The sequence below is a fragment of the Podarcis muralis genome, chromosome 3 (assembly GCF_964188315.1).
Source record: "Podarcis muralis chromosome 3, rPodMur119.hap1.1, whole genome shotgun sequence".
Classification (NCBI taxonomy): Eukaryota; Metazoa; Chordata; class Lepidosauria; order Squamata; family Lacertidae; genus Podarcis; species Podarcis muralis.
The window spans coordinates 8,521,881-8,547,238 of NC_135657.1; the positions used below are offsets into that span (position 1 = coordinate 8,521,881).

Below are 25,358 nucleotides of genomic sequence, written 5' to 3' on the forward strand. Positions count from 1 at the left end.
TCTTTTTCTGACCCTGCTCCTTTAGCAACAGCCTAACATACAGAATCTTTGACTGGTAAAGCCTCTCCTGCATGTTGGGGAAAGCTTTCACTTGTTCCATTGGTGTGTGTCCAGACCACAGGAGCAGGAGCACTAAAAAGTGGCAACTCTGTGATCCATTCCCCTGGATTCTTAAATAGCATTTGTATCAAAATTAATTTCAGGAGGGTAAAAGAGAGAGCAAGTGAAGAAAGGCAGCCTGCCTTGGCCATTATTGCTGTCATCAACATACCTAGGAGTAGAATAATGGAGAGAAGTGTAAAGAGAATGTGAGTTGCTAGATTGCTTTATAAAGGCAGATAATACAGCATTGGGCCTGCAGGAAGATTGGCTGATCCTTGGCGAGTAGTTTGCTTATTCTGGTTGAGACCCATAGAAAAAGATTAAGAACCTGCCCTTCAAGGTCAAGGCTGTATCAAGTAAAAAGATTCCTGTGCCGCTTCCTTCCAATTTGCTGTAGACATGATATCTGATCCTGAGCTAAATAGATGTGTTCTGTCATGTGTAAGTCCTGCATCTTGCAGAAGGTCTATATTTATGATGGATGCTGCATTCAACCTACAGGTACACTTGTGATGTCCCACGGATATAGATAAGCAATTGTGGGCTGGATTACAGGCATGGGGATTCCAGCTTGGGGACACTGGGTCTTGTGTGCACATAGGAAGGTTCATTGGTCCATCTAGTTCAGGGTTTCAGGCAGGATCCTCTCCAAGTAGAGGTTCTAGGAATTGAACATGAGATCTTCTGAATACAAAACAGATTCTGTACCACTGACCTGCAGCAACACTTAATTCCGAGATGCCTATTTGAAGAGCACACAGGGATGTACGCGCAGAACTGTTCCCTTTATTGAAGTGAACAGGGAGACAGCAAACACAATTCTTTGTTTATCTCAGTAAATACAGATCCTGAATTGGGACAGTTGTCTTTAATTGCATTATCATAATAGCTCTTTTTTTTTTTTTGCAACAGGTTTTTACTTGTGAAGCAGTTTCACATCCTAATTAAATAACTTTACAAGCAAACACAGACATTTGCAATTGTAATACTTTTCAATGAAAATTTGAGTTTGAATGCTAAGTTTCGTATGGCTTTCACACCATAGTGGATGGTAAAACATAACGAAAGGCCTTTATTTTAAAGGGTTGAGGATTCTTCTTCCTCACTGTATTCTGATAAATAGTATTGACTTTGCATGTGTTTGTATTGGGTCTCCCTGTATCCTCCCCTGGCTTAGTTTTCTCAAGTGTATTTGTTCCAACCATTTGTAGGTTTGTGTCTTTAGCCGTTATTAACAGCTGTTGATGGACAAAGTCCATTCAAATCAGGATACACATTCCATATTTTTAATAACACCTGTCTTTTGCTCAGGGCCAGCAGTTCATAAACACCAGTACAACAGCAACGCAGTGACAGATATTAACTTGGATAATGTTTGTAAGAAGGGAAATACCCTTTTGTGGGATCTGGTCCAGGATGAAGATGCAGTAAGTTAAATATCACACAAGAATATTTGACAGAGAAAATGTAATAATAATTGTCAATAACTTTTCTCTTACTTGCTCTAGATTCATCTATCTGAAGGTTTAATAAATGAAGCAGAGAAGCTTCTGTGTTCGTTAGTATGTTGGTTTACTGATAGACAGATTCGAATGAGGTTCATTGAAGGCTGCCTAGAAAATTTAGCAAATAACAGGTAAATGAGCTTGAGTGGCACATCAGTGTCTTACTGCTGATCCGTTTCTTTGTCCATTAAATCTCTAAAAGCTGCTTTATCTGAAATCATATTTGAAAAATGGATTCTCAGTTCGGTCTATATTAATTTGCTGCTATGAGCATATGGATAGTGACCAAAGAGCCAGAACCACGCCAAAAAGAAAGTGAATTTAAACTTGATTTAAAATAACTGAGAAATGGTAAAAATTGTAAACTTTCATTTGAAACAACAAAAGCACGATCTAAAATATACTAAGTTATACTAAAAGGGGATTATATTAAAAGGGGGTTCACAGTTATCGTGAAGCTACCAGATAAATATATTTGCATTATTAACTGCTTATAACAAGAAACTGCAAGTGAAGAAAATACATATGAAAGCAGTTCTAACTCCCACCCTCTGTCGTGGACCACATGGGGTGGTGGTACTCACCTGATCATCCATCACATCTGTGCCTGCTTACTGTGGTGGGATGAGGTCAGCGCAGTGGAAACACACTGACAGGAGCGTGGAATTGGTTCTACCCCACCTCCCAGTTAGCAACAGCAATGTGGCAGGCTGGTAGTCAGATGAGCACTGTTGTCTCACAACTTGTTCCAGTCCAGCTAACTTGAGCAAAAGCCATGAGAATGCTGCCAAAAGGTCCATATCTTCCAGACTTGGTGCAGTGAGGCCTGCTTTTTCCCATTGGAATCCACGGAGATTAGGGGTAAAGCAAAAATAGAATTAAATAAAATCCTAAGAAAAATCAAACCTCTATAAGGCTTGTCCCAGACAGAGTATAAGTCTCCTCTTGACAAGCAGATAAGCTTGCTTAAGACAAACTACAAATCAAAATGTAGAAATCACAGATTTACTCTCCCATCTCCCCAAAACACTCAGCATCAAGGAAGATGTTGTTTTGAGAAGGGGAACAACAATAGGGCTGTGTAAGCTAAAGGTTTGAGGGACGCGGGTGGTGCTGTGGTCAAAACCACAGAGTCTAGGGCTTGCCAGTCAGAAGGTTGGCGGTTCGAATCCCCGTGATGGGGTGAGCTGCCGTTGCTCGGTCCCTGCTCCTGCCAACCTAGTAGTTCGAAAGCACGTCAAAGTGCAAGTAGATAAATAGGTACTGCTCCGCCGGGAAGGTAAACAGCGTTTCCGTGCACTGCTCTGGTTCGCCAGAAGCGGCTTAGTCGTGCTGGCCACATGACCCGGAAGCTGTACGCCGGCTCCCTCGGCCAATAAAGCGAGATGAGCACCGCAACCCCAGAGTCGACCACGACTGGACCTAATGGTCAGGGGTCCCTTTACCTTTTTAAAGGTTGCAAAAAGGAAGAAAGGTTGGGATAGAAAGGCAAGTAAGTAACCCTTTTTGGTGTGTCCCTAATTGAAAGAGCCCTCCCAATTCAAATCATCGCCCACACTGGGTCTCTGTACTTGCACTTCTGAATAACGTACGCCTCATTCATAGTTAGTTCTTCATTAATTTAGAACGGCAGTCCCAAAGTTACAGATCGCTTCTTCCTTTCCTCCCATAGAAAGGCATCTTTTTCTCTACATGTGGCTACATGATACATTTTAATTTAAGGGCTATAAATCTCGGAGAATAGTTATCCTGTGATGTTCCTCTATACCTAGTCACCATTTATCTATCTCCTCAGATCAGTGGTAGTTTCTCTTCGTCTTCTCCCAAAATTATTTGGTACCTTTCAACAATTTGGAAGCAGTTATGACACACATTGGATAACCATGTAAGTACAACATGTCCTTTCATTACAGAAGATGGTGGTTGATCATTGAGGGATTACTGGTCTGATACTGGCTCCTCCCTAGCTACCTTTAGTTTGTCAAATGCAGAGCATAGATTATTAACCCCACCCTTCCCTGAAATTTCAGGGCAGTTTATAGTTTTAACATTTCCTTGCCCAAGCCCATCCCTTCCTGTTTGGTATTAAATGGAATCTTGGTCTCTTTTGATTCTCTTCTCCCCCCCCCCCCAAAAGAGAGGCCACCTATTTCCGACTCTAATCTCCATAGTTTGACAGCGGCTCTCCTGATCCTGATAGTATGGAGTCAGTGCTGCGTGGCTCCTTCACACATTAGAAGGGTAATCGTAGAAGCTCAACTCAATAACTTTGTATGGAGATTTCTCCCACATGAATTGGGTCTTCTGACGTTATTTTTGCACCACATGAAAGAACTATGTTACAGCACTTCCCCATGTCGTGAAGGTAACGTCAGAAGGCACCTTAAGGCCTAAGCATATGTCATATGCTGACATAAACAGTTTGCTAGGAGCACATTATGTTGCCTGCAGTAATAGGAGCAAGTTTCTACTTGGCTAATTTTTTTGCATTCTTAAAAGTTGTTTGTACACATATTTTTATTGCATTTGACATACAGGGGCAGGTTCACAATATCTGCTGCTAAGTTTCATTCACAATTCCTGTTTTAAATTAAATCATGATAGTATGTCCCAAAGCAATTACAATAATAAAGATTAAAGCTGATTTCAAATGTAATTGTTATCTTACGTTTATTACTACTTCTTTGATATGGAGTGCTTGTGATCTATACAATTAATTCCAGAATGTTACTCAAGATGGCCAGATATGATGCTGGACTTGTCATTCCCCAATCTGGGACATTCTTCCTTTATATTAAATCTGCTAATCCTTTTTAAATACTAAAAGTGTTCAGATCAGACTGGACTGAGAAGCAGGAAGCTCTGATGAGGACAGGCAAAATAAACTATGTTGTGCATAATCTTCCACTGATATCCTGGGCTATAGCAAATGGATGAGTTGCCCTTCAGTTATTTGTGACTAAGTCATGCGTGTTGCAGATTTCTGAGCCACCTTTGAGTTGAGAAATATTATGAGGAGCGTTGGATTGCTCTGTAGTTAGCTTTTTGAAAGATAGTTTGCATCGTTTGTTTGTATGCAATTTCCCCCCAAGACATATGGATATGAAATGACAAATGATTCTTAAATTGAAACAGGTGGGCCGAAAAAGAACTTAATATGATGAAGCTCTTCTTTGATAATTTGGTCTACTACATTCAAGCTGTCAGGGAAGGGCGTCATAAGCATGCATTGTAAGTATGGTGTTGCAGTGGTGGGGTGTATCTTGTCTGTTCATGGTTTTGATGTTTTTAACATTTATCTGAACCTTGTTAAAATCCACCTTCACATGGTCAAAATTTGCTCCTGATCAAACAAAATTCCTTTTTGCACCTTATTTATTCATGTATATTCATATTCATTAGTATTTCCTTTGACCCACTTGCCGATCAGAAGGTCGGTGGTTCGAATCCCCGCAACGGGATGAGCTCCCGTTGCTCAGTCCCTGCTTCTGCCAACCTAGCAGTTCGAAAGCAGGTCAAAGTGCAAGTAGATAAAAAGGTACCACTCTGGCGGGAAGGTAAACAGTGTTTCTGTGCACTGCTCCGGTTTGTCAGAAGCGGCTTAGTCATGCTGGCCACGTGACCCGGACGCTGTACGCCGGCTTCCTCGGCCAATAAAGCAAGATGAGCGCTGCAACCCCAGAGTTGGTCACAACTGGACCTAATGGTCAGGGGTCCCTTTAGCTTTACCTTTATCACTTGTGAATAACAAGTCTTTTTGTAAAGGCCTATTTTGAGCTGATCTGAGATGGCATTTGGCTAAAGGAAAGTACATCAACTCCATGCATGTGTGACTATTATCTCATTCCCATAACCATCTTACTATATTAAGCAGCAAAAAAGAGGGGGAAATGGTTTGCTTTTCATTAATCTATGCTTGCTGAGCTTTCTTTCACTTTGAACATTGGGCGCTCAGTGAAAATGGGTCCGTGTTGGAGGGTTGTTTGTGGCAAAGGGGTTAAGGGTGAGCATCTTTTGTGGTTGGGTGGTGCAAAGATGTATGGATATGTAGAGCAGCTTTATAGGGTGCACTTGTGGGTGTGGAGATGGTTGTCATAAGACTGATGGTAGGCTGAAAAAGGTTGAGGGGAAATCTGTTCCAAAGTAGGCCCATATTGAGCTGAGCTGACATGACGTGGGAGTGGAATTTTAATGTTTGTTAAGTGTTAGTTTTAGAGGGAGTGTTTTGTTTCACTAGCTTTGGAGTCCTGCTATTCTAGGAGTGCCAAGTGGGAATTCTTTACTTTGAACAACAAAAAAAAACCCTGCTTTTGTAGTTCCAAAACTGTTTTGTCATATTAGTTTGAGGAGTTGAGGCTAAAGGGTCCTTGGGTTTGTTGAACGAATTGCACTCTTACTTGGAACCCTTCTTCTTACCTAATAAGCGTTGTTATCTATCCCAAGCCATATGAGCTAAGCCAAAAAAGTAATAAATAGATGAATATTTTCATATGTATCCTTAAACAAAATTATATTAAAAAAATTGTTTGCAGTGGTAGAGTGTTAAATTTGCCTCTACACAAACAGTTTGTATCTTAAATTAACCAAGAGTACAGATACCATCTCACCCGCAGAGGTCCTCCTTAGAGCCTCCTACGTGACCCTTGTGATTGAGGAGTGAGGGTGGCAAGCACTTCCTTCCTCTGTGGAGGAACTTTTATAAAGTCTGAATGTCTGATCTGTGTTAGGGAGAGATGCCCCACCACTGCCAGTGCTGATTTTGGGCTAAAATCAGCACTGATGCCAGTGGTGGAGGAAGCGGAGCAGGCAGGGCACCACCTCACCCCGCCTAAGGGTTGAACCAGCCCTGCTGAATTGATACCAATTTCTAGTACGTAAAAACCCTCAGTGAAATAAAATAAAAAGCACCCGTTAGGTGGGGGAAGAGGATTGGAAAGCCCAGAATATGTTGTATATGACGTGGCAGGGGTAGAAGAAAATGTTTGAAACTGGGTGGTATTTGATTTAAGCTTTACTCAGAGTAGACCCATCAAAATTAATTGACCTTAAAGGTAAAGAGACCCCTGACCATTAGGTCCAGTTGTGACTGACTCTGGGGTTGCGGCGCTCATCTCGCATTATTGGCCTAGGGAGCTTCCGGGTCATGTGGCCAGCATGACCAAGCCGCTTCTGGCGAACCAGAGAGGCGCATGGAAACGCCGTTTACCTTCCTGCCGGAGTGGTACCTATTTATCTACTTGCACTTTGACGTGCTTTTGAACTGCTAGGTTGGCAGGAGCAGGGACTGAGCAACGGGAGCTCACCCCGTCGCGGGGATTTGAACCACCGACCTTCTGATTCCTCATTTACAAAAGCACATGCATTGTCTCTTTCTTCAGGTTGTGTTTTCTACAGATCAGTTATATTTGTTGTGAGACATTGGTGCTTTATGCAGTATAGAATTGGGAAGAAAAGAGAGGGGGTGGGGTGGTAAAGCTTATGTTCTTTTACTTCGTGTACATGTGGGGGTTTTGTGTCAGCGTCACTTAGGTAGGTTCTCTTTCTATACACCTGTTAGGTTTCCTTGGTGGTAAGAGAGGTTAGGGTGACCTAGGGTGTGGTTGATTGTCTTTGTTTGGCTGCAGTGGGATTTGTTAGTGCATTAAGTTAGCTATATTGAATTGTCTGCTGTCGGTGGGCTCGTGTTGTTGTCTTGTAGGGCTCTGTTAAAGGGGAGCTATACCGGAGTGAAGGCGTCCTCTTCTATCTCTCCCTGTGTCAGTTGCAGTCTCTTGGTTAGCTTTTCTAATAAGGCTGTTTCCCATTCTACTTGATACCAGTGTTCCATGTTTATTTCTGACAGGTCCTTCCAGTATCTAGCTATGATGTTTCTGGCTGCTGAGAGTAGGTGGGTTATGAGCTCTTTATAGTGTGAGTGGGCATTGTTATCTCGGAAAATATTCAGTAGGGCCAGTTCTGGGGTGACTTCTAGAACCAGTTTAGTTATTTCGCTTATTTCTTGTATGCCTGTTGTCCAGAAGAGTTGGGCTTGGGGGCATTCCCACCACATGTGGAGGTATGTATCTGTGGAGGTGCAGCCTCTCCAGTATTTTGGTCAGGCTCCCGGCTGTATCAGCACCAGTTTCCATGGTGTTAGGTATCATCTGTAAGTGAGTTTCAGAGTGAGTTCCTTTCTTTTTGCTGATATGGATTTAAAGGGAGGTTTAGACCACATTCTAGTCCATTGGGTGGGGTTGATTTCATAGCCTGTGTCGTCTTCCCATTGTTTATTGATTGTGTCAAGGGGGTTTGTGGGGCTTTGGAGCAGTGTTTGGTATATTGTGGATACCATCCCCTTGCCATGTTAGGAGAAAGTTTTCGAAGGTGGTCAAGGGCCTAGTGGCTATTGATCTAACTACTGGATTATTTAAGAAGGCATGTAACTGATGGTGTGTTGGCCAGGGTATTCGGGTGTCCCCTTGTTTGTTTTGTATTTCTAATAATAATATCTTTATTGTCATTACCCCCTCTCAGGGACAACGAAATTACTTGACTGCTTCATAAAAACACTAATTAAAACAATACAGTATAGTACAGCAAGGAAGATTAGATGACTTTCAAAGTCCAGGCTTCTTGTGTCGATATGGGTTTGTTGTTTTTTATAGAAGTTGCTAGGCGATACAGGCCTTTGGCTTGCGAGGTTTACATCTGGAGGTTTGGTGCTGCATGGTGGAAGAGTGGGTACCACACATATGTTCAGTTCCTTTTTGGGGTGGTTTGACCCCAGTTATGACAAAGGGCTTAAACAATGGCAAAACAGTTGTTGATGACTGAAGATGTACTGAAATAACAAATAATTTCCATGATAGGTACAGCCACAGCGCAGAAGTTCAAGTGCGCCTTCAGTTTTTGACATGTGTCTTTTCAACTCTAGGATCACCAGATCATTTCAGTAAGTTCTAAATATATGTACCCATACTTTTTCTTTTAAACAACGAGGTTGATTTGCTGGCACTGTATAATAGAAATACCATCATTGCATCAGCCAGACAAACAAGGAATGTAACAGAAAGGAAACGGCTTCTTTCTTTAAAGCTAAAATAAAAATGAATGCTAAGAGTCTGGTAGCCATCTTCAGGTATCTGAAACATAGAAGATGGAACAAGCTTACTTTCTGCTGCCCCAGAGTGTGGGACCCAAACTAATGGGTAAAATTAGGAAGAACTTTCTGACAGTAAGAGCTTTTTGACAGTGGAATGGACTAACCCAGAAGGTGACGGGTTCGTCTTCATTGGAGGTTTTAAAAAGATTGGCTGGCCCGTCTGTCAGGGATTCTTTAGCTTTTATTCCTATATAACAAGGGGTTGGGCCAGATGACCTTTGGTTCCCTTCCAGCTCTAGAGTTCTACCATTTAATAAGTATGAGAAGCCAAGCTATGTAGCCCTTTAGCGCTTTTAGGGCTCTTCCGGATTGGTGTGATTTGAGAGACTGAAGGTGCTGTTTCAATTCTGTCAATGATACAGGTCAAACCAGCAGACAGGCGTGCATGGGATCAGGCTGCCTTGCTGTGTTTACTGTGGGAAGGACTTTTGGGGAAAGAAATTAGCTGTCTTTTACCAGGATGTTGTCATATGTTGCTTTGAATCTCTAGGGTTGAGTCTGGAGCAAGTAGATATACTATGGCACTGTTTAGTAGAAGATTCGGAATGCTATGACGATGCTCTGCACTGGTTCTTAAATCAAGTGCGAAGCAAAGACCAGCATGCCATGGGAATGGAAACCTACAAGCATCTTTTTTTAGAAAAGGTAGAAGGGAAATAGCTTCTTACATACAAAACCTATTAACTTTCCTCTTTGAAAACAAGGCTGATGTTGATGGAAGCAAAACATGCTTTTATTTTATTTAGATGCCTCAGCTAAAGCCCGAAACCATTAGTATGACTGGATTAAACTTGTTTCAGCATTTATGTAACTTGGCTCGATTGGCTACTAGTGCATATGATGGCGGTTCAAACTCAGAGGTAAGCGAGAGTATTACATCGCTGTTTCCCTTCTTTCAAAGTTTTACATAACTCTTTAGTTCTTCACAAGATATATTTAGTGTACTTAGTGAATATTTGTTGAGCGGTGCGATTTAGCAAATGCAGTTTGACCTTTCTGTGCTCCTGTGTTAAGACTTCCTGTTCTGTAAATGATAAGCAGCAGCTTAATCTGACAAGGGAGTTGTAACTATCAGAGATACTGAGATGGGAATTATGTCTCTTGAGGACTAAGGATCCTGTTTCTCCTTGGAAGAAAGTAGTTTGTATACGTTTAGTATGGAACTGACTGAAGTTGTATCTTGCCTATGAAAAGAGTTGAAATGTGGGTGGGAATTTAGATGATTACTATTGACCTTTGCATGAAAACAGGGTGGAAATCAGTTTTTGGAAAGCTGCCCAGTTGATTTGGGATTTTTCTTTTACTCAGTCCTGTTAATTGAAGCCACGGATTCTGAAAAGGGGGAAGTGGAGCTGCTAAGGAAGTTGAACCATAACTTAAAACTAACCTCACTCTGCATGGGTTTTGACATAATTCCAGACTGCAGTGCGGAAACTTTCAGTTTTTAACCTTCTTCTTCTCTGCACAGCCGTATTAGAGGAGGAGTCGCCCAGAGTCTTTCATAGATCACAAAACATAGTTTAGCATTACTTCCAAATATGTCTGACCAGTACATCAATAAGTTGGGGCAAGGGGACAGACAGAAAGCACCTCTGTTAACCGGTACTGGCAACCCCCAATTTGTGTGGGGATTGTGGTCTGTGAAATTGCATGCAATTGAAACAGCCTTCTCCACCCTTTTAGTGACGTCTTCTATGACGTTTCCAGGTCACTTCCGGGTTCAGTGTTGTGTGCGATCACATACCGTATTTTTCGCCCTACAGGGTGCACCTAGTGTTTTTTTGGGGGGGGGAATAAAGAAAAAAAAATATCCCCCCCCCCCCCGGCGCGGGGTGCAGGCTGCTATCCGCAAGCCTAGGGAGCCCAGTGGGAACTCCCAAGGCTTGTGGATAGCTTCCTGAAGCCTGGAGAGCGAGAGGGGTCGGTGCTCACCGACCCCTCTCGCTCTCCAGGCTTCAGCAAAAGCCTGCATTTGCTCCATAGGAAGCACACACATTTCCCCTTCATTTTTGGAGGGGGAAAAGTGCATCCTATAGGGCGAAAAATACGGTACATACTGGTCGCTCCTAAAACGGGGGGTGGGGGTTGCCTGCATTGTGAAAAATACATAGATGATACATGATATTGTACAGCACAGCATTGACATGATAATGATTGGGTGGTCATTTGTATAAAAGAAATAACCCAGTTTCTCACTTTTTTTGCAGTTGTGTGGCATGGACCAGTTCTGGGGTATTGCTTTAAGAGCACAGTCTGGAGATGTGAGCCGTGCAGCTATACAGTATATTAACTCCTATTATATTAATGGTATGATATAATTCAGTTTAAGATGCTGCGCATTGCTCAGCCCGATGTTGTGTATCAGTGATACCGTACTTCAACTCTCTTTTTCTTAGGGGGACATAAAAGTTTCATTACGCTTACGGAATGTTTCTTGTAAATCATATTTTAGGTAAAACGGGTCTGGAGAAAGAGCAGGAATTTATTAGCAAGTGCATGGAAAGCCTAATGATAGCATCCAGTAATCTTGAGCAAGATTCTCACTCCAGCCTCACCATTATTGAACGAGGACTTCTGATGCTTAAGACTCATTTAGAAGCTTTTCGGAGAAGGTAAACTATGTCCATAGTAATTTTATTTAATAAAAGTTGCTGTTTAATGATATTCATGGGGTCACACAGGGTGCTTGTACTAGCCTCATAGAATTTAATGGTGGTTTATCTTTTCCCCAGTTGTCACATACAGTCATATGGGCTGCTGTTAGTAAGTGCACTATTATTTTGGTATCTTCATCAAAATAATTCTTTTGTGAAAACAAAATAAAATTGTTAAAGGGGCTCTAGAGAGTTCACAACCAGTGATATTTCCCCCCTATTAAAATCAGTGTTTGGGCACTGCCAAACATATGGTAAATATGCTTTTCTTTTGAACAGCTCACCAGATTACGAGTCCACTGCTCTTAACCACTACACCACACTGGCAAATTGCCAGTGAATTTCCTTTTTATATGATAAATATTATTTCTTTCTCAGGTTTGCTTATCATCTGAGACAGTGGCAAATTGAGGGCACTGGCATCAGCAGCCATTTAAAAGCCTTGAGTGACAAACAGTCATTGCCTCTCCGAATTGTTTGCCAGCCAGCTGGGCTTCCTGACAAGGTACAGTCTAGCAAGTTGTTTTCCGAAAGAGCATTTTATTATGTCCCTACTTTTCTGCCATTCTCAGCTAAACAAACTTGTTATGTTTCAGATGACAATTGAAATGTATCCGAGTGATCAGGTAGCCGATCTGAGAGCTGAAGTTACACATTGGTACGAGAATTTGCAGAAAGAGCAGCTAAACCAACAGGCTCAGCTGCAGGAGTTTGGCCAAAGCAGTCGGAAAGGAGATTTTCCGGGTATGATTTAAAGCATGTTGACATAACTTCAGCCTGGCTTCTTTGCCCCTCATTTAGAGTGCTTCTGAAGTAAAGACAACTAAGGGAAATAGCAGTGTGGATGACCTTGTTTCTCCTTCGATTTTAACAGAATTTAGTGTTCATACAAGGTTAGCTTTTGTTCTACAAATGCTAGTTTTTCTTAAATATTTTCTCCAAATTAGTATATTGTTATTATTTAATAATAATAATAATAATAATAATAATAATAATAATAATAATAATAATAAAGATCTGTGTTGATAAAGGAAATGAGCCAAGTCGAGACCTGCATGAATGAAGACCAACATAAGGATTAATTTCACATAAAACCAAATCAACCCCCCCCCCCCCATTGATTTTCTTTTTTTCCTCAATGATCAAATAGTGAAGCAAGTTGTGCTGTTTCTTTAGGTGGCCTCATGGGACCTGTGAGAATGATCTCTTCTGGACATGAACTAACAACTGACTACGATGAAAAAACTCTTCATGAATTGGGTTTTAAAGATATGCAGGTAGTGACAAACATATCAAAGAGGTCATTTTACAACATTTTACATTGTCACATGGTAATGGTTTTCATTTCCACGGTAACATCGATGTACATGCTGGTATGCAGAGTTTCATAAGCAAAAACAAGAGACAGGTCTCGGGGAAACCTAAAATCTAAAGCAGACAGCAGGGGAATGTTGCAGTCTATTTAGTTTCCTACTCCAGCTAATTCACATGTAAAATAGAAATGTTCTTCATACAGCAGTGAGCATTGCTGCTACTTGGTTGCCTTGAGGGGGAAAGCCATGCTTTGATGTAAGGTAATTATGAACATAGTACTTAAAAGATGCAAGCAATTTTATCTCATGTTTTCAAGATGTGGGCACTGAGGAGGGGGTTGTATCTTCCCTTGGGGTCTTAAGTAAGGTTTAAATGTTATTGGCCATCTATATCCGAAGGAGGAGCAGAGACCCTTTTAAACCACCAGATATCTTTCCCTAGGGAAGTATTATAATATTGTCATACATATTGATTTTGTTAAGACTGTACGGTTGGTGGACCGCAACCCACTTCATCTTTCTCAGTGGCACTGTTACGCTTTTAGTTGATCATTTTAATAATAAAAAAATCACTTTCCACTGTTTCTTCTCTTGTGGCTGTATTATTCTTTACAGTACCACTTTTAAGATCATTGCCGTTAAGGGCTCTCTCTGGCGTACGGACTTGTTCCTTGCCAGGTGAATGTTTTGTGCTTTTCGTCTTCGGCTACAGGAGCAGGCTTTTGGATGGCATTTGATAGGGTGCTTGAAACCGCTTCGTTTACATTACAGATGGGTGGGTGGGATGCCAGTTGTCTTTCGAAAAGCTGCCTTACGCAACTGTTGATTACAGTACGTGCTGCTTCTTACAAATAAATCCCTGTTTGTTATTCCAAGATGGTGTTTGTGTCCTTGGGAGCTCCACGGAGAGAGCGAAAGGGAGAAGGCGTCCAGCTTCCCGCATCCTGCTTACCACCTCCTCAGAAGGACAACATTCCGATGCTCTTACTTCTGCAAGAACCTCATCTGACCACCCTGTTTGATTTGCTGGAGATGCTTGCCTCCTTTAAACCTCCTCCTGCTGAAGTGGCTATGGAAGATAGCGAGGTGCCGTATTTTTCTCTCCATAAGACACACCTGACCATAAACGCACCTAGTTTTTAAGAGGGGGAATGCAAGAAAAAATATATTCTTCAAAGGGAGCGCTGAGCAGAGCCTGTATGCATCCCAGGCTCTGCTCAACGCTCCCTTTCATGAGCCACATGGAGCGTGCGTGCGGCGCTTGCAGGCTTTTCCCCAAGGAGGGAGAAGCCCCCAAGAGCCGCACACATGCTTTTTAAAGGGAGTGCGGCTCTTGGGGGCTTTTTCGGGAGGTGGGGGAAGGGACTGAGGGGCTGCCCTCTGTCCCTTCCCCCACCTCCCGGAAAAGCCAGCAAGAGCCGCACGCTCTTTAAAGGGAGCGCGGCTCTTGGGGGCTTTTCCCCGAGGAGGGAGAAGGGACTGACGGGCTGCCCTTCTCCCTCCTCGGGGAAAAGCCCCCAAAAACCGCACACACGCTCCACGCGGCTCTTTAAAGGGAGCGCTGAGCAGAGCCTCCTGCCTGCATTTGCTCCATAAGACACACACACATTTCCCCTTACTTTTTAGGAGGGAAAAAGTGCGTCTTATGGAGCGAAAAATACGGTAATTTTAATCAAATTCTTAGGTACTATGGGCTGTGCCTACTTGCTACACTCACCAATCCCCTGCCATTCTCCCCACATTAACCTCCCCACCCCATGCAACAATTAAGCTCCCTATTCACCTTCCCAACCCCATTTTTGAAGCCTCATTTTCATTCAGTAACCTTGGCTTTGCACCTGTTTTCACCTTCACCCCCTTATCCATGCCTCCTCTCCTTTTTTGCAACCCCCTTTGCACCCCCATTTTCACCACCACCTTTTCCTCCACCCTCATCCTTACTTTTCTCAGCTCTCCCTCACACACAGACCACCCCCCTTCTCAAGCCATGGTATAGCGTTATAAATGAATGTAGCCCTACATCTTTGGTTGTAAATATCCCATGATTCAGTTAAGTTGAATTAATTATGACTTAACATGAGCTATTTTGTATGCTTGTTCACAGAGTATAAAATGTGAAGAACTTCATCTTCATGCAGAAAACCTTTCCAGGCGAGTTTGGGAGTTGTTGATGCTTCTGCCTACATGTCCCAATATGCTTCAGGCATTTCAAAATATTTCTGATGAACAGGTGAGTGAAGCATCACTCCTTAAATATTTGCATCTGTCAACACATGATGCTGGTAGCCTCTTATGGTGTCTTCATTCATTCTGTTTTTGGTGGCATTTTGGTGTCACGTGTTCCAGTGCCCATGACAGTTGGTGTGCCATCTCTGGCAATGCCAGTTGAATGGTATTGGCACGAAAAGTATCAGAAGCACGTCTAGGAGAGGGTTGGCTTTGTTGGCGTGGTCACAACAGCTCAAGTGTAAATTCATTTGAATTGGCATGTTCATTCATTTGAATTGGCATGTTCATTCATGGTGTGGCTTCAGGTACCTGGATGGTAGTGCACCAGAGATTCCTGTTGCGCTTACATGGTATCATGCATGGTGAATTCTTCTGACCCAGATATTAACACTATAAATGCCAGAAGTGCAAGAGCATTCACAAATGCTTACAGGCCAAAGCAGCTTGGAGTTTTGAAGCTCAGTGAAATTGTACTAGAAAGGCTATAGGAAAAAATGGCTGAGTGCTCCTATTGATCCACTGACAATACATCCTGGGATAGCAGGTGAAGGCAGTTTTACGTTTTGGTGGTTGCGCTGATTTATTATAGCAACACTTGCACCGAACTGGACATACCTCTCTTTGAGTTACTGTAAAAGCTCTGTATTTTCTTACCTCTCAGCCACCATGTGAGAGGATATTTGAAAGTTGTTCTCTATTGCCGTGATCTAATGTATGTGTGAGTGGGGGAGAACCCTGGACATAGTGAAGTATTTCTTTGAAGTTTTCCCTGCAAGACTGCGGAAGACACAAGCTATGTTTCAGTTTAATTTTTTTTGTTTAAGTAAACTGAAAACAGGTTGCTTCTTCTGTAGAAACCACAAAGAAACTACCACTGCTTTGAGGTTTTGTTTTGTTTTTGTTTTTAATTACAATCAAGCAGTTAATACGTTTTATGGAATAAATTTCAGTATTTTCCTCTTTTGATTTCACTTTTGCTTCAGGGTCAAAAACCAGAACCCACCAGCGTTCCCCAAACCACAACCCAAGAACCTTTGTTTCATGTTGTCCACATCAGTAGTTTTCAGTCTGAATAGTTGATAAACCTTATATCCAAATTACTGCTCATCGTTTCTAACCTGATGTGCTGGTGTTGCTTATTTCTTCACTTACAAGTTATACTCTTCTGTCTTTTTTAAAAGGGTAACGATGGGTTCAACTGGAAAGATCTTTTGAGAATAAAAAGTGCCCATAAACTTTTGTATGCCCTTGAAATAATTGAAGCTCTTGGAAAACCCAACAGAAGAATAAGGCGAGAATCCACGGTAGTGCCATTCTTTTTCCTATGCATAGCATGAAGTGCCTTTTATAATCTGTGTATTTTTTTGTAATACTAATGTTCTTGTCATTAACTTTAGGGAAGTTACAGTGATCTGTATCCAGATTCTGATGACTCGAGTGAAGATCAAATAGAAAACAGTAAAAACACATGGAGCTGCAAGGTTTGATACTACTATTGAAAGCTATTCCAGTGATTGCATGTATAATCTTGATTCTGTTGATGTTAGTGTGGCATTTCAGAACTTGCATAAATGAAGGCACAATTTTAAGAGAAAGGTCTAGCTTGCTGCAAACAAGCATCTTGCTTGCTGAAACCGTGATGTGAAAGTATTATGTGAATGATCCTATCAGTAGAGTATTTTACAAGTTAACAGAAAATAAGGTAGTAGAGCAAGATAGCAGAGATCCTGGACTGCTTCCATTTTAGACACCAAATGTGGGATTGCAGTTTTGAAAGCATGTAAAACCAAAAGGAAACATGAACTCTTTTTCTTGAGTCAATAAAAAGTTGCTCAGTAATGTACACAAATATACTTGTATCCTGCGACCAAAGTTGTTTGGGGTTTTCGTTTGCTCTTACTGCTACTTTTTTATTCTGCTTGTAGTTTGTTGCTTCTGGAGGGCTTCAGCAGCTCCTGGAAATCTTTAACTCTGGGATTCTAGAGCCTAAAGAGCAGGAATCATGGACTGTGGTAGGTGGCATGCCTGATTCTTAATCATAAGATGGGTTAGCATTGCATAGGCGTGCTTTTGGAAGCATGTATGTCAGCCGTTTTCTGCCTATGGAGTATGTTTTTAGAGTCCTTTTCCGAAGTTTTTGGGGCTTTATGATCTGCAGTGCGTATGGGGCTCTTTGAGCCGTGGGAATTTCTACTGTGTTCCTATAGCGCTGCTTTTAAAATGTCCTGCTGTTAGCTGAACAAATTGCAAAGGAAAGCCAAGCTAATCCAGACTTTTCTTATTTGCAGTGGCTACTAGACTGCCTTGCGTGCTTGCTGAAGTTGATATGCCAGTTTGCGGTAGATCCTTCTGATCTGGATTTGGCTTATCACGATGTCTTTGCCTGGTCTGGAGTAGCAGAGAGCCACAGGAAAAGAACTTGGCCAGGGAAATCACGCAAGACTGCGGGAGACCACACAAAGGGCCTGCATATACCTCGCTTGACAGAGGTGAGAAATGAACAAGGAATTTCAACATAAACTTTTTTGAACTTGGCTTATCCCGATGCATACTGATTCTTTCAGTCTTGGATTCTTCAGCTATGTGGCTTCCATTCCCAAGACTTAAGAAAGACATTGTGTGCATGCAGACACAGGCATACAGACAGAGTCCACTTGCTTGTAGACTGCATACCTAGAGAATAAAAGAGAGATTTTTGTTAGTACTTCAATGCAGTCTGAAATCCCTCTCCCCAAAACATTTTCCTTCCTTGTCATTATCCAGCAGTCCAAATACTATGGTTTCTCCCACTCTTTGCATGCAAAAGATCCCGGCTTCAATCCGTAGCATCTCCTGTAAATAAACAAACAAACAAAAAAGGGTGAGGCAGCATGTGATGGCAACTGCCAGTCAGATTAGAAAATACTTTCTTAAAACATAGGAAATTTGAATGTACTTGGATGGCTGGCTGAAGTTCAGGGAATCTTGCTTATCACTCCAATACATAGAGTCAGCACATTTATTTTTCTGATTTGATTTAAAGCATAAGAAATATGTTATATTTTCAGATAGCAGTTGCATTAACTGTTTTCTTTTGGCTTCAATTTTTTTAAAGGTATTTCTTGTACTTGTCCAGGGAACCAGTTTGATACAGCGACTTATGTGTGTTGCCTATACGTATGACAACCTGGCGCCTAGGTACAATAACCTTTTTTTAATATCTTTGGTAAGATTTATAGTATACATATTTGCATTAAAGCATCATACTGATTTCCCAGTTTCAGAAAGGATTATGACGTTACAAAGAGACAAAGCTATTTAGGTTTTCTTTAAAGCATCTTTTTAGTTCAGTATTTTGCAAACTTGAGCCGCAAACCAGTCCTCAAGAGCTGAAGGAAAAGTGAGCAACTGCATGTGCTCCCTTGGTTGTTACTTGGTGCTCAAAGGCTGGCCAAAGAAGACCCAATTATGGCCCAGAGGCCTCGAGAGATTGAAAGAAGGTCGTTAGGTTAGCCCAGAGCTGCCCGATTAGCCACTATTCTGCATTGGTGTTGGGCATCATTCTGGTTGCTGAAGACACTTGGTTTGGCTTTTCCATTTGCCCTGATCCCTGTTGGTGTGAGTCCTGGAAGTTCCCACAGCCCTCATTGCTGGCACAGGATGCAGCAGGTCCGCTATTTTCCAGACATGCTAAATATATTTCTCCAAGGAGAAGTAAGCTGACCTCAAGGGAGTTGCAGCCCACACCAAGTTAGGAATCTGCCTGTCATGAGTATCTCTGAGTATCTCAGGGGGCCTAAATCGGGTTTATTCCCAGCAGCCGTTCCTAACTTGGCGCAAGGTGCCACACAGTGTGACCTCTCTGCTTTGCCCTCGGATTATGCTCCTCATTTAATGTTAGAAATACTACGGCATTTAAGTTAGTTCCTGCATTTGCATAGTTATGAAAAATTCCGCATTTTAGTTTGTTCTCTGCTAGTCTCATTGCACAAAAGCATCCTGGGGAAAAATTAGGAGCAGAGCACAAAACCCTCCATACTAAATTGTATTTTAATATTTTGATAATCCACTGAGAACAAATGAGTAATATTTTGAGGAGTGAAAAGAAATATCACTTTTCATTGCTTGATTTTTGCGGAAGGGTTTTTTTTAAAATAGAGTTTTGCACCAAGATCTTATTGACTTGATTTTCTTCCTATACAGGGTATTGAAAGCTCAAGCTGATCATAGGTCAAGACATGAAGGTTAGTGAATAAATGAAGACAGGAAGGTTACTAAACCCATAACAGTTTCATTCTTGAAAATCTTTTTTCCTGATTCATAGCTAATTGTATATGTCATGTCATCATGAGTAATGGATTGCAGACAAGATTTCCCCATGCAGCAGAGCTGACCAACAAACCTTTGCTATGGAGAGCATTTATTAGACTTGAGCAGTGAAGCTGCTGTGTTGAAGTATTTATTTTTGCTATTTCGAGCACTTTCCAGTTTATTTTATTTAAACATTTTTTCCTCTGCTCTTTAACCTGAAAAGAAGCCCAGAACAGCTTATAAAATCAGGAAGTAATACAGTACCTGCCCTCAGGCTTGTAATCTAAAAGCCATGTCACTTCTCAAGGCAAACTTAGTTCTGGTTTCTAACCTCCTATATGGAAAGGAGTGGAGGGGGGAAATTAATTTGAAAGCAAAGCTCACAGAATAGAGCATTATGCACCATTAGGAAACTTAAAAGATGGAGATTATCCAGGAGTAGACTGCTCCTCCCACTTGCTTTAGTGTCAGGGTTGTTCATGTGACTTCATGCTTGCTCTTCTCCAGTGTCTGGAGTGTTCTGCAGTTCCAGACCTGCCTGCTTTGAAGCAGCAGCAAAATTGAGGTGTGTGTTACTGTTGCACGGACAAGCAGCTGACCACAACATTTTTCTTTCCCTCGCTTTGGATAGTGAGCAAGGAATAGTAGGGTGTCAGAGCCATCTTTGTTCACCTGATACTTTATCTGACCTGACAAGGGCTTCTGCTGTATGTTTTCTCTATGCTCTGTGGAGGAGAGAACAATAATTGGCTCCAAAGAGGCTTGGAAAGAACTTCTAGGCTAGTTCCATCAAGAAGGCGCGAACACCTCATTTTTGTGAAGGCCAGCCTTGCAGCTCAGATGTGAACATAAGTGTCATGCTGAGTTTCAATTTGCTGTGATGAATAAGAGTGTGTATCTATCCAAGGGAGCTGTTTTTTTGTATTCCTGCAGTATACAGATTGGCGAAAGCTGTGGCAACACACTTCAGAGCTTTTGTTTTTGCTTGAAACTGCAAGCTTTCTTGTAGGAGCTCAGTTCTTCCAGTAGATTTTTGTGTTTCGTTTACTGTCCAGACTTTGAGATTGGTAGATGGAGACTTTTGTGAAGTAATGATGTTAGTGCTTCCATAATTCAGTAACTTTACCATGATGAGGGCTTTGCACAATCAGGTTCTTCTGACAAGCACTAAAATGTCAAGTGGGTTTCAACACTTTGGGAGCTGGCGTTCTTGGAAGAAAGGGGAAAATACACACCAAGCTTTGGTCCATGTGTTTGCAAGTGTCATATGTCTTCTGTTAGCTAAATGCCTCTTTCTTCTTGGTTTTGTGCCTTACCCTTTTACCATGCTTGACCATCTAAGCAAAATCTTCATTCTCAGCATAGTGCAATGAGAACACCCAGGGATGGATTGTCTCCTCCTTCTCCCCAGGGCAGGCAGAGACACATGCCAAATATTGTATACAGAAGCTCTGTTTCAGAGGACTCCACCTTTCTTATTTTTCCCTTCGGCAGTCTAGTGTTTTGGAAAATAAATAATAGGAATATATGGGCATGCACACCTCATTAAAAGCAGGATTGTATCTTGGTCACCCATGGAAGCTTATGCAATGCGTGTTAATCTGGATTTAGTTTATCGGAAATAAGATGCTGTCATTGTTCTTATATACTGTGACGATCTTAGCCTTTAAATAAATGAAATGGCGTTGTATGTGTGTGATGTATAACAATTGTATGTGGTTCTTCCTTTTTAGTTACTCACTATTCAATGTGGCTCTTAGTGAGCTGGGCTCACTGCTGCTCTTTGGTGAAATCCAGCCTAGCAGACAGTGATAATTTACAAGACTGGCTAAAGAAACTCACCCTTCTCATTCCTGAGGTAAGCCTAAGGGGTGGGGAAACATAATTCTAGTTACATTAACAAACCCTTGAGCCAAATTCAGTTGAAAGGTCTTAACATCATATATCTCATTTGCTTTTTTAATTAACAACATATTCTTAGGCATATCCACTCAAAGGGTTGTATCCAAGTAAGTCATACTCAGAGTTACCCCACTGACTGGACTAACTTAAGTCCATTGATTTCATTGGGCCTACTTTGCTTATGACTTCGTTGGGTAGAACTCAGAAGTGAAATCTGCTGAGTTTAATAAAACTTGTTCTGAGATTAGTGTGTATAGGATTGTTGCCTAAGCCTGTTGAATGCCCTCATTGTGCATCTAGGGCAGGGGTCTGCAACCTTTAAGAGCCACTTGGACCCGTTTCCGAAGAAAAAAAAACTGGGAGCCACAAAACCGGGAAGGTGACGTCGGGACGATGCGTGACTAACACACGCACCGCCCCCATGCAATGTCACAGCCAGTACAGCGCCCACCACAGTGGGGAGTGTCGGGGCGCACAATGCGCCTCCTCCCCTCGCTAGTATCCGCCCCGGAGCAAAGGTGTAAAAGAGCCACATGCGGCTCCGGAGCCGCGGGTTGCAGACCCCTGATCTAGGGTATAAAGTAGTCGTTCTCTTCAGCTTTCAAAACCAAGGTTGCAAATTGATTTTCAGTATAAATTGCTCCATTTGCATGATTCTTTAGCTCTCAGCACTTGGTTGGAAGCCTTTAGTTTTCCCCTCATCTATAAAACTAGCACAAGTGATGAGTTTCAGAATGCCAGCAACTAACAGACATGTTGAAAGTAGTTTTCATAAGTATGCTAGAGGGAAAGTGGATTTTTTTAAAAAAAAGTTTTCATTTAAATGGGTTCCATTTTATGGCAATCTCTTTTCATTTCAGACTGCAGTTCGTCACGAGTCCTGCAATGGCCTGTATAAATTATCGTTGTCAGGTTTGGATGGGGGAGACTCAATAAACAGATCTTTTCTGCTACTGGCTGCTTCAACGTTGCTCAAGTTTCTTCCTGATGCTCAGGCGTTAAAGCCTATCAAGGTAAAATAACAACAAAAACAAACAAGAAGCTTAGCAGCTTCGTTTGTATGGCATTTGTATTGTGTAGCAAATAAAAAACACCATTTCTCCCAATTAAATTGATGCACAGTTCTCAGATTTTTGAGTCCAGCCTTTCTAAGGGTGGGGTAGTAGCAGTTGCTAGAGCAAGAGCAAGCTTTTCTCTGCCTACTTCCCCCAAGTCCTGATGGTTTGTGCATTTTGATTAGATCAGCCGTTAAAAAGACTGTATGTCTTGCTGGTTTTCCAGTTTGTAACATCTACCGTATTTTTCGCTCTATAAGACGCACCAGACCACAAGACGCACCTAGTTTTTGGAGGAGGAAAACAAGAAAAAAAATATTCCGAATCTCAGAAGCCAGAACAGCAAGAGGGATTGCTGCGCAGTGAAAGCAGCAACCCCTCTTGCTGTTCTGGCTTCTGTGATAGCTGCGCAGCCTGCATTCACTCCATAAGACGCACACACATTTCCCCTTACTTTTTATGAGGGAAAAAGTGAGTCTTATAGAGCAAAAAATACGGTACTTGTGGACCTACACATAGCTCTGTAAGATCAGTTCTGTTCTACCTGCCTTCCCATATGCTGTTACTGTCTATCCTGCCAGTGGATGTCACTGCCAGGTCTATAATGTCATGTGTTGATGCAGTCAGTTTCCCCTTGACATGCCCCTCCTCCCCTTTCACCCCTCTGCTTATATGCTGCTATGTATATGCTGCTGTAAAATTTTTGTGGTTACTTGTCCTGGAATAGGTGGGTCATAATTATAAAACTAAGTTTGTTTGTTGGCATGGCTTACATAAGCACTGATTCGCTATTCGTATTAGCAAAGGTAAACCAATTTCTCAATTGTTTACCTTTTGGCATTCCAGACCAATAGATCAGTAATAGTCACCATCTAGTTTTGACCTTTCATCATATTCAATGTGTTTTTTTTGGGTCAAAATAGATAAAACAAAACACAAACTTTTATTTCCTCAGATTGAAGATTATGAAGAAGAACCTATCTTACAGTCTGGCTGTAAGGAATATTTCTGGTTGCTGTGCAAACTAATAGATAATATACATGTAAAAGATGCTAGTCAGGTAGGTACAATTGGTTTTATATTAAAGAACCCCCCCCCCCCAGTTGCTCCCTGCAACCTTGCTCCTTAGAAACTGAGGCAGATGCGACTATACTCGGAGCATCGGTTAAGAAGCCTCAAGAACTGAAAAATGCAATCCTCGTAGCTGTTCTGTTGACCCATTCCTTTGCACGTTCAGACAAAAATGGCTTTCTTCAGGAGTCTGAATGGGACCTGCCTATATACACTACACACACAAGGCCAGTGAGTTTGGGCTTTTTCGTTCAGGCAAACAAAACTTGCTACTTTTCTTCTCATACATGCAAGCTTAAGACAGATAAGGCTCTCCACTGTTGGTTTGCAACCAAGCAGGATTCAACTGCGTTTGTCAGAGCTGGTCAGTGCTTGAGCACAGCCAATTGGGTATAAATCTTAAGATTGTAAGTATCGGAGGGGGGGGGAAAGGCTTACCTAAGACTTACTTAAGAAAATGCTTGGCAAACGTCAGCATGACTAGTTTCTCCAGTCCAAAAGAGCTTTCGGCTTGCTTTTCTTACACAACAGCTCCCTGTGCCAGACAGCAGACCTCTGTTGCATGAAAGGAATTTCAAAAGCTTGTGATGCTGTTTCGGAGGCCTGCTGGTCAAAGGAAGAATTTCTGAATTTCCACTAGGCTTGCCCAGGAATCTGGGCGCACCTGGTTTATTTGTTTATTTATTTATTTCATAAAATTTATACACTGCTTAATTGTAGGGAGGAAAAAACCCTCAAGGCAGTTTACCTAAAAAAGGAAAAAATTGAATGCTACCCTATAACTTTATTTTCAAAGGAAAAAATCCTTTTCTTTGTACAAAAGTGAGACTAAAATTGCACATAGTACCTTTTTATTGGGACGCGGGTGGCGCTGTGGGTAAAAGCCTCAGCGCCTAGGGCTTGCCGATCGAAAGGTCGGCGGTTCGAATCCCCGCGGCGGGGTGCGCTCCCGTCACGCGGTCCCAGCGCCTGCCAACCTAGCAGTTCGAAAGCACCTCCGGGTGCAAGTAGATAAATAGGGACCGCTTACTAGCGGGAAGGTAAACGGTGTTTCCGTGTGCGGCTCTGGCTCGCCAGAGCAGCGATGTCACGCTGGCCACGTGACCCGGAAGTGTCTGTGGACAGCGCTGGCTCCCGGCCTCTTGAGTGAGATGGGCGCACAACCCCAGAGTCTGGCAAGACTGGCCCGTACGGGCAGGGGTACCTTTACCTTTTTACCTTTTTATTGCATAACCCAACCAGTGTATTCCACCAATTTATTTATATTTACAACTACATTTTTCTCTCTCTCTAGACCACATTGCTTGATTTAGATGCCTTAGCAAGACATTTGGCAGATTGCATTCGAAGGTAAGCTTTAAATTTGCTAGTTCACTTCAGGCGTATTTTCAATAGGAAAGTGTTTGTTTTAGCTGACAGGCACTCAATTTGCATTTTACAGCAGAGAAATCCTTGACCATCAAGATGGCAACATAGAAGATGATGGTCTTACAGGTCTGCTCCGCCTGGCAACAAGCGTAGTCAAACACAAACCGCCTTTTAAATTCTCCCGAGAAGGGCAGGTAAGAACTCGACCTGCTCTCCCACCACAGTTTGCTCAGAACCTTGAGTGCAAACCAGAGACAGTTATGCTTGTTAAAGGGAAATTTGCACCGCAAGCCCCATTGATTTCATGAAACTTCTGTATGCCTGACTTTCTCCGTAGAGCACCACACAAAATTGCCATTAATATAACCTTAGCTGTTATACTTCTCTCATTTTGCAGGAGTTTCTGAGAGACATCTTCAATCTTCTGTTCTTGCTGCCAAGCCTAAAAGACCGTCAACAGCCAAAGTGCAAGTCTCATTCTTCAAGGGCTGCTGCTTATGACCTGTTGGTAGAAATGGTAAAAGGTTCCGTAGAGAACTACAGGCTGCTCCACAACTGGGTTATGGCACAGCACATGCAATGTAAGGATATTTTGTTAGTTTCTCAGCATTTGAGAATGATCAGGGTGTTTTCAGTGTCTTTCCTTGCCTTAGAATTTTTGGATGTTTATTGAAAAAACGCTACGGTGCCCTTTTTGCTTACCCCTTGCAAGAATCCAGTCCTTAACA

The 25,358-nt window shown here is 42.1% G+C and overlaps 1 protein-coding gene across 3 annotated transcripts in view; it reads left to right on the forward strand.

Annotated features, from left to right (window-relative positions):
- USP34 (ubiquitin specific peptidase 34) overlaps window positions 1-25,358 on the forward strand; it is a 103,932-nt gene that overhangs the window by 41,943 nt on the left and 36,631 nt on the right. For all 3 annotated transcript variants that reach the window (XM_028725173.2, XM_028725174.2, XM_077925420.1), the window contains 26 exons: window positions 1,414-1,529; window positions 1,611-1,738; window positions 3,403-3,492; window positions 4,743-4,838; window positions 8,456-8,538; window positions 9,239-9,393; window positions 9,495-9,608; window positions 10,956-11,055; window positions 11,201-11,360; window positions 11,781-11,907; window positions 11,999-12,146; window positions 12,579-12,679; window positions 13,592-13,801; window positions 14,820-14,945; window positions 16,126-16,248; window positions 16,342-16,425; window positions 16,870-16,956; window positions 17,233-17,433; window positions 18,039-18,121; window positions 19,127-19,167; window positions 20,968-21,092; window positions 21,997-22,149; window positions 23,147-23,251; window positions 24,557-24,612; window positions 24,704-24,824; window positions 25,028-25,211. In XM_028725173.2, the coding sequence (XP_028581006.2) occupies window positions 1,414-1,529; window positions 1,611-1,738; window positions 3,403-3,492; window positions 4,743-4,838; window positions 8,456-8,538; window positions 9,239-9,393; window positions 9,495-9,608; window positions 10,956-11,055; window positions 11,201-11,360; window positions 11,781-11,907; window positions 11,999-12,146; window positions 12,579-12,679; window positions 13,592-13,801; window positions 14,820-14,945; window positions 16,126-16,248; window positions 16,342-16,425; window positions 16,870-16,956; window positions 17,233-17,433; window positions 18,039-18,121; window positions 19,127-19,167; window positions 20,968-21,092; window positions 21,997-22,149; window positions 23,147-23,251; window positions 24,557-24,612; window positions 24,704-24,824; window positions 25,028-25,211 (3,117 nt within the window). The remainder of the gene's footprint in view (window positions 1-1,413; window positions 1,530-1,610; window positions 1,739-3,402; window positions 3,493-4,742; window positions 4,839-8,455; window positions 8,539-9,238; window positions 9,394-9,494; window positions 9,609-10,955; window positions 11,056-11,200; window positions 11,361-11,780; window positions 11,908-11,998; window positions 12,147-12,578; window positions 12,680-13,591; window positions 13,802-14,819; window positions 14,946-16,125; window positions 16,249-16,341; window positions 16,426-16,869; window positions 16,957-17,232; window positions 17,434-18,038; window positions 18,122-19,126; window positions 19,168-20,967; window positions 21,093-21,996; window positions 22,150-23,146; window positions 23,252-24,556; window positions 24,613-24,703; window positions 24,825-25,027; window positions 25,212-25,358) is intronic.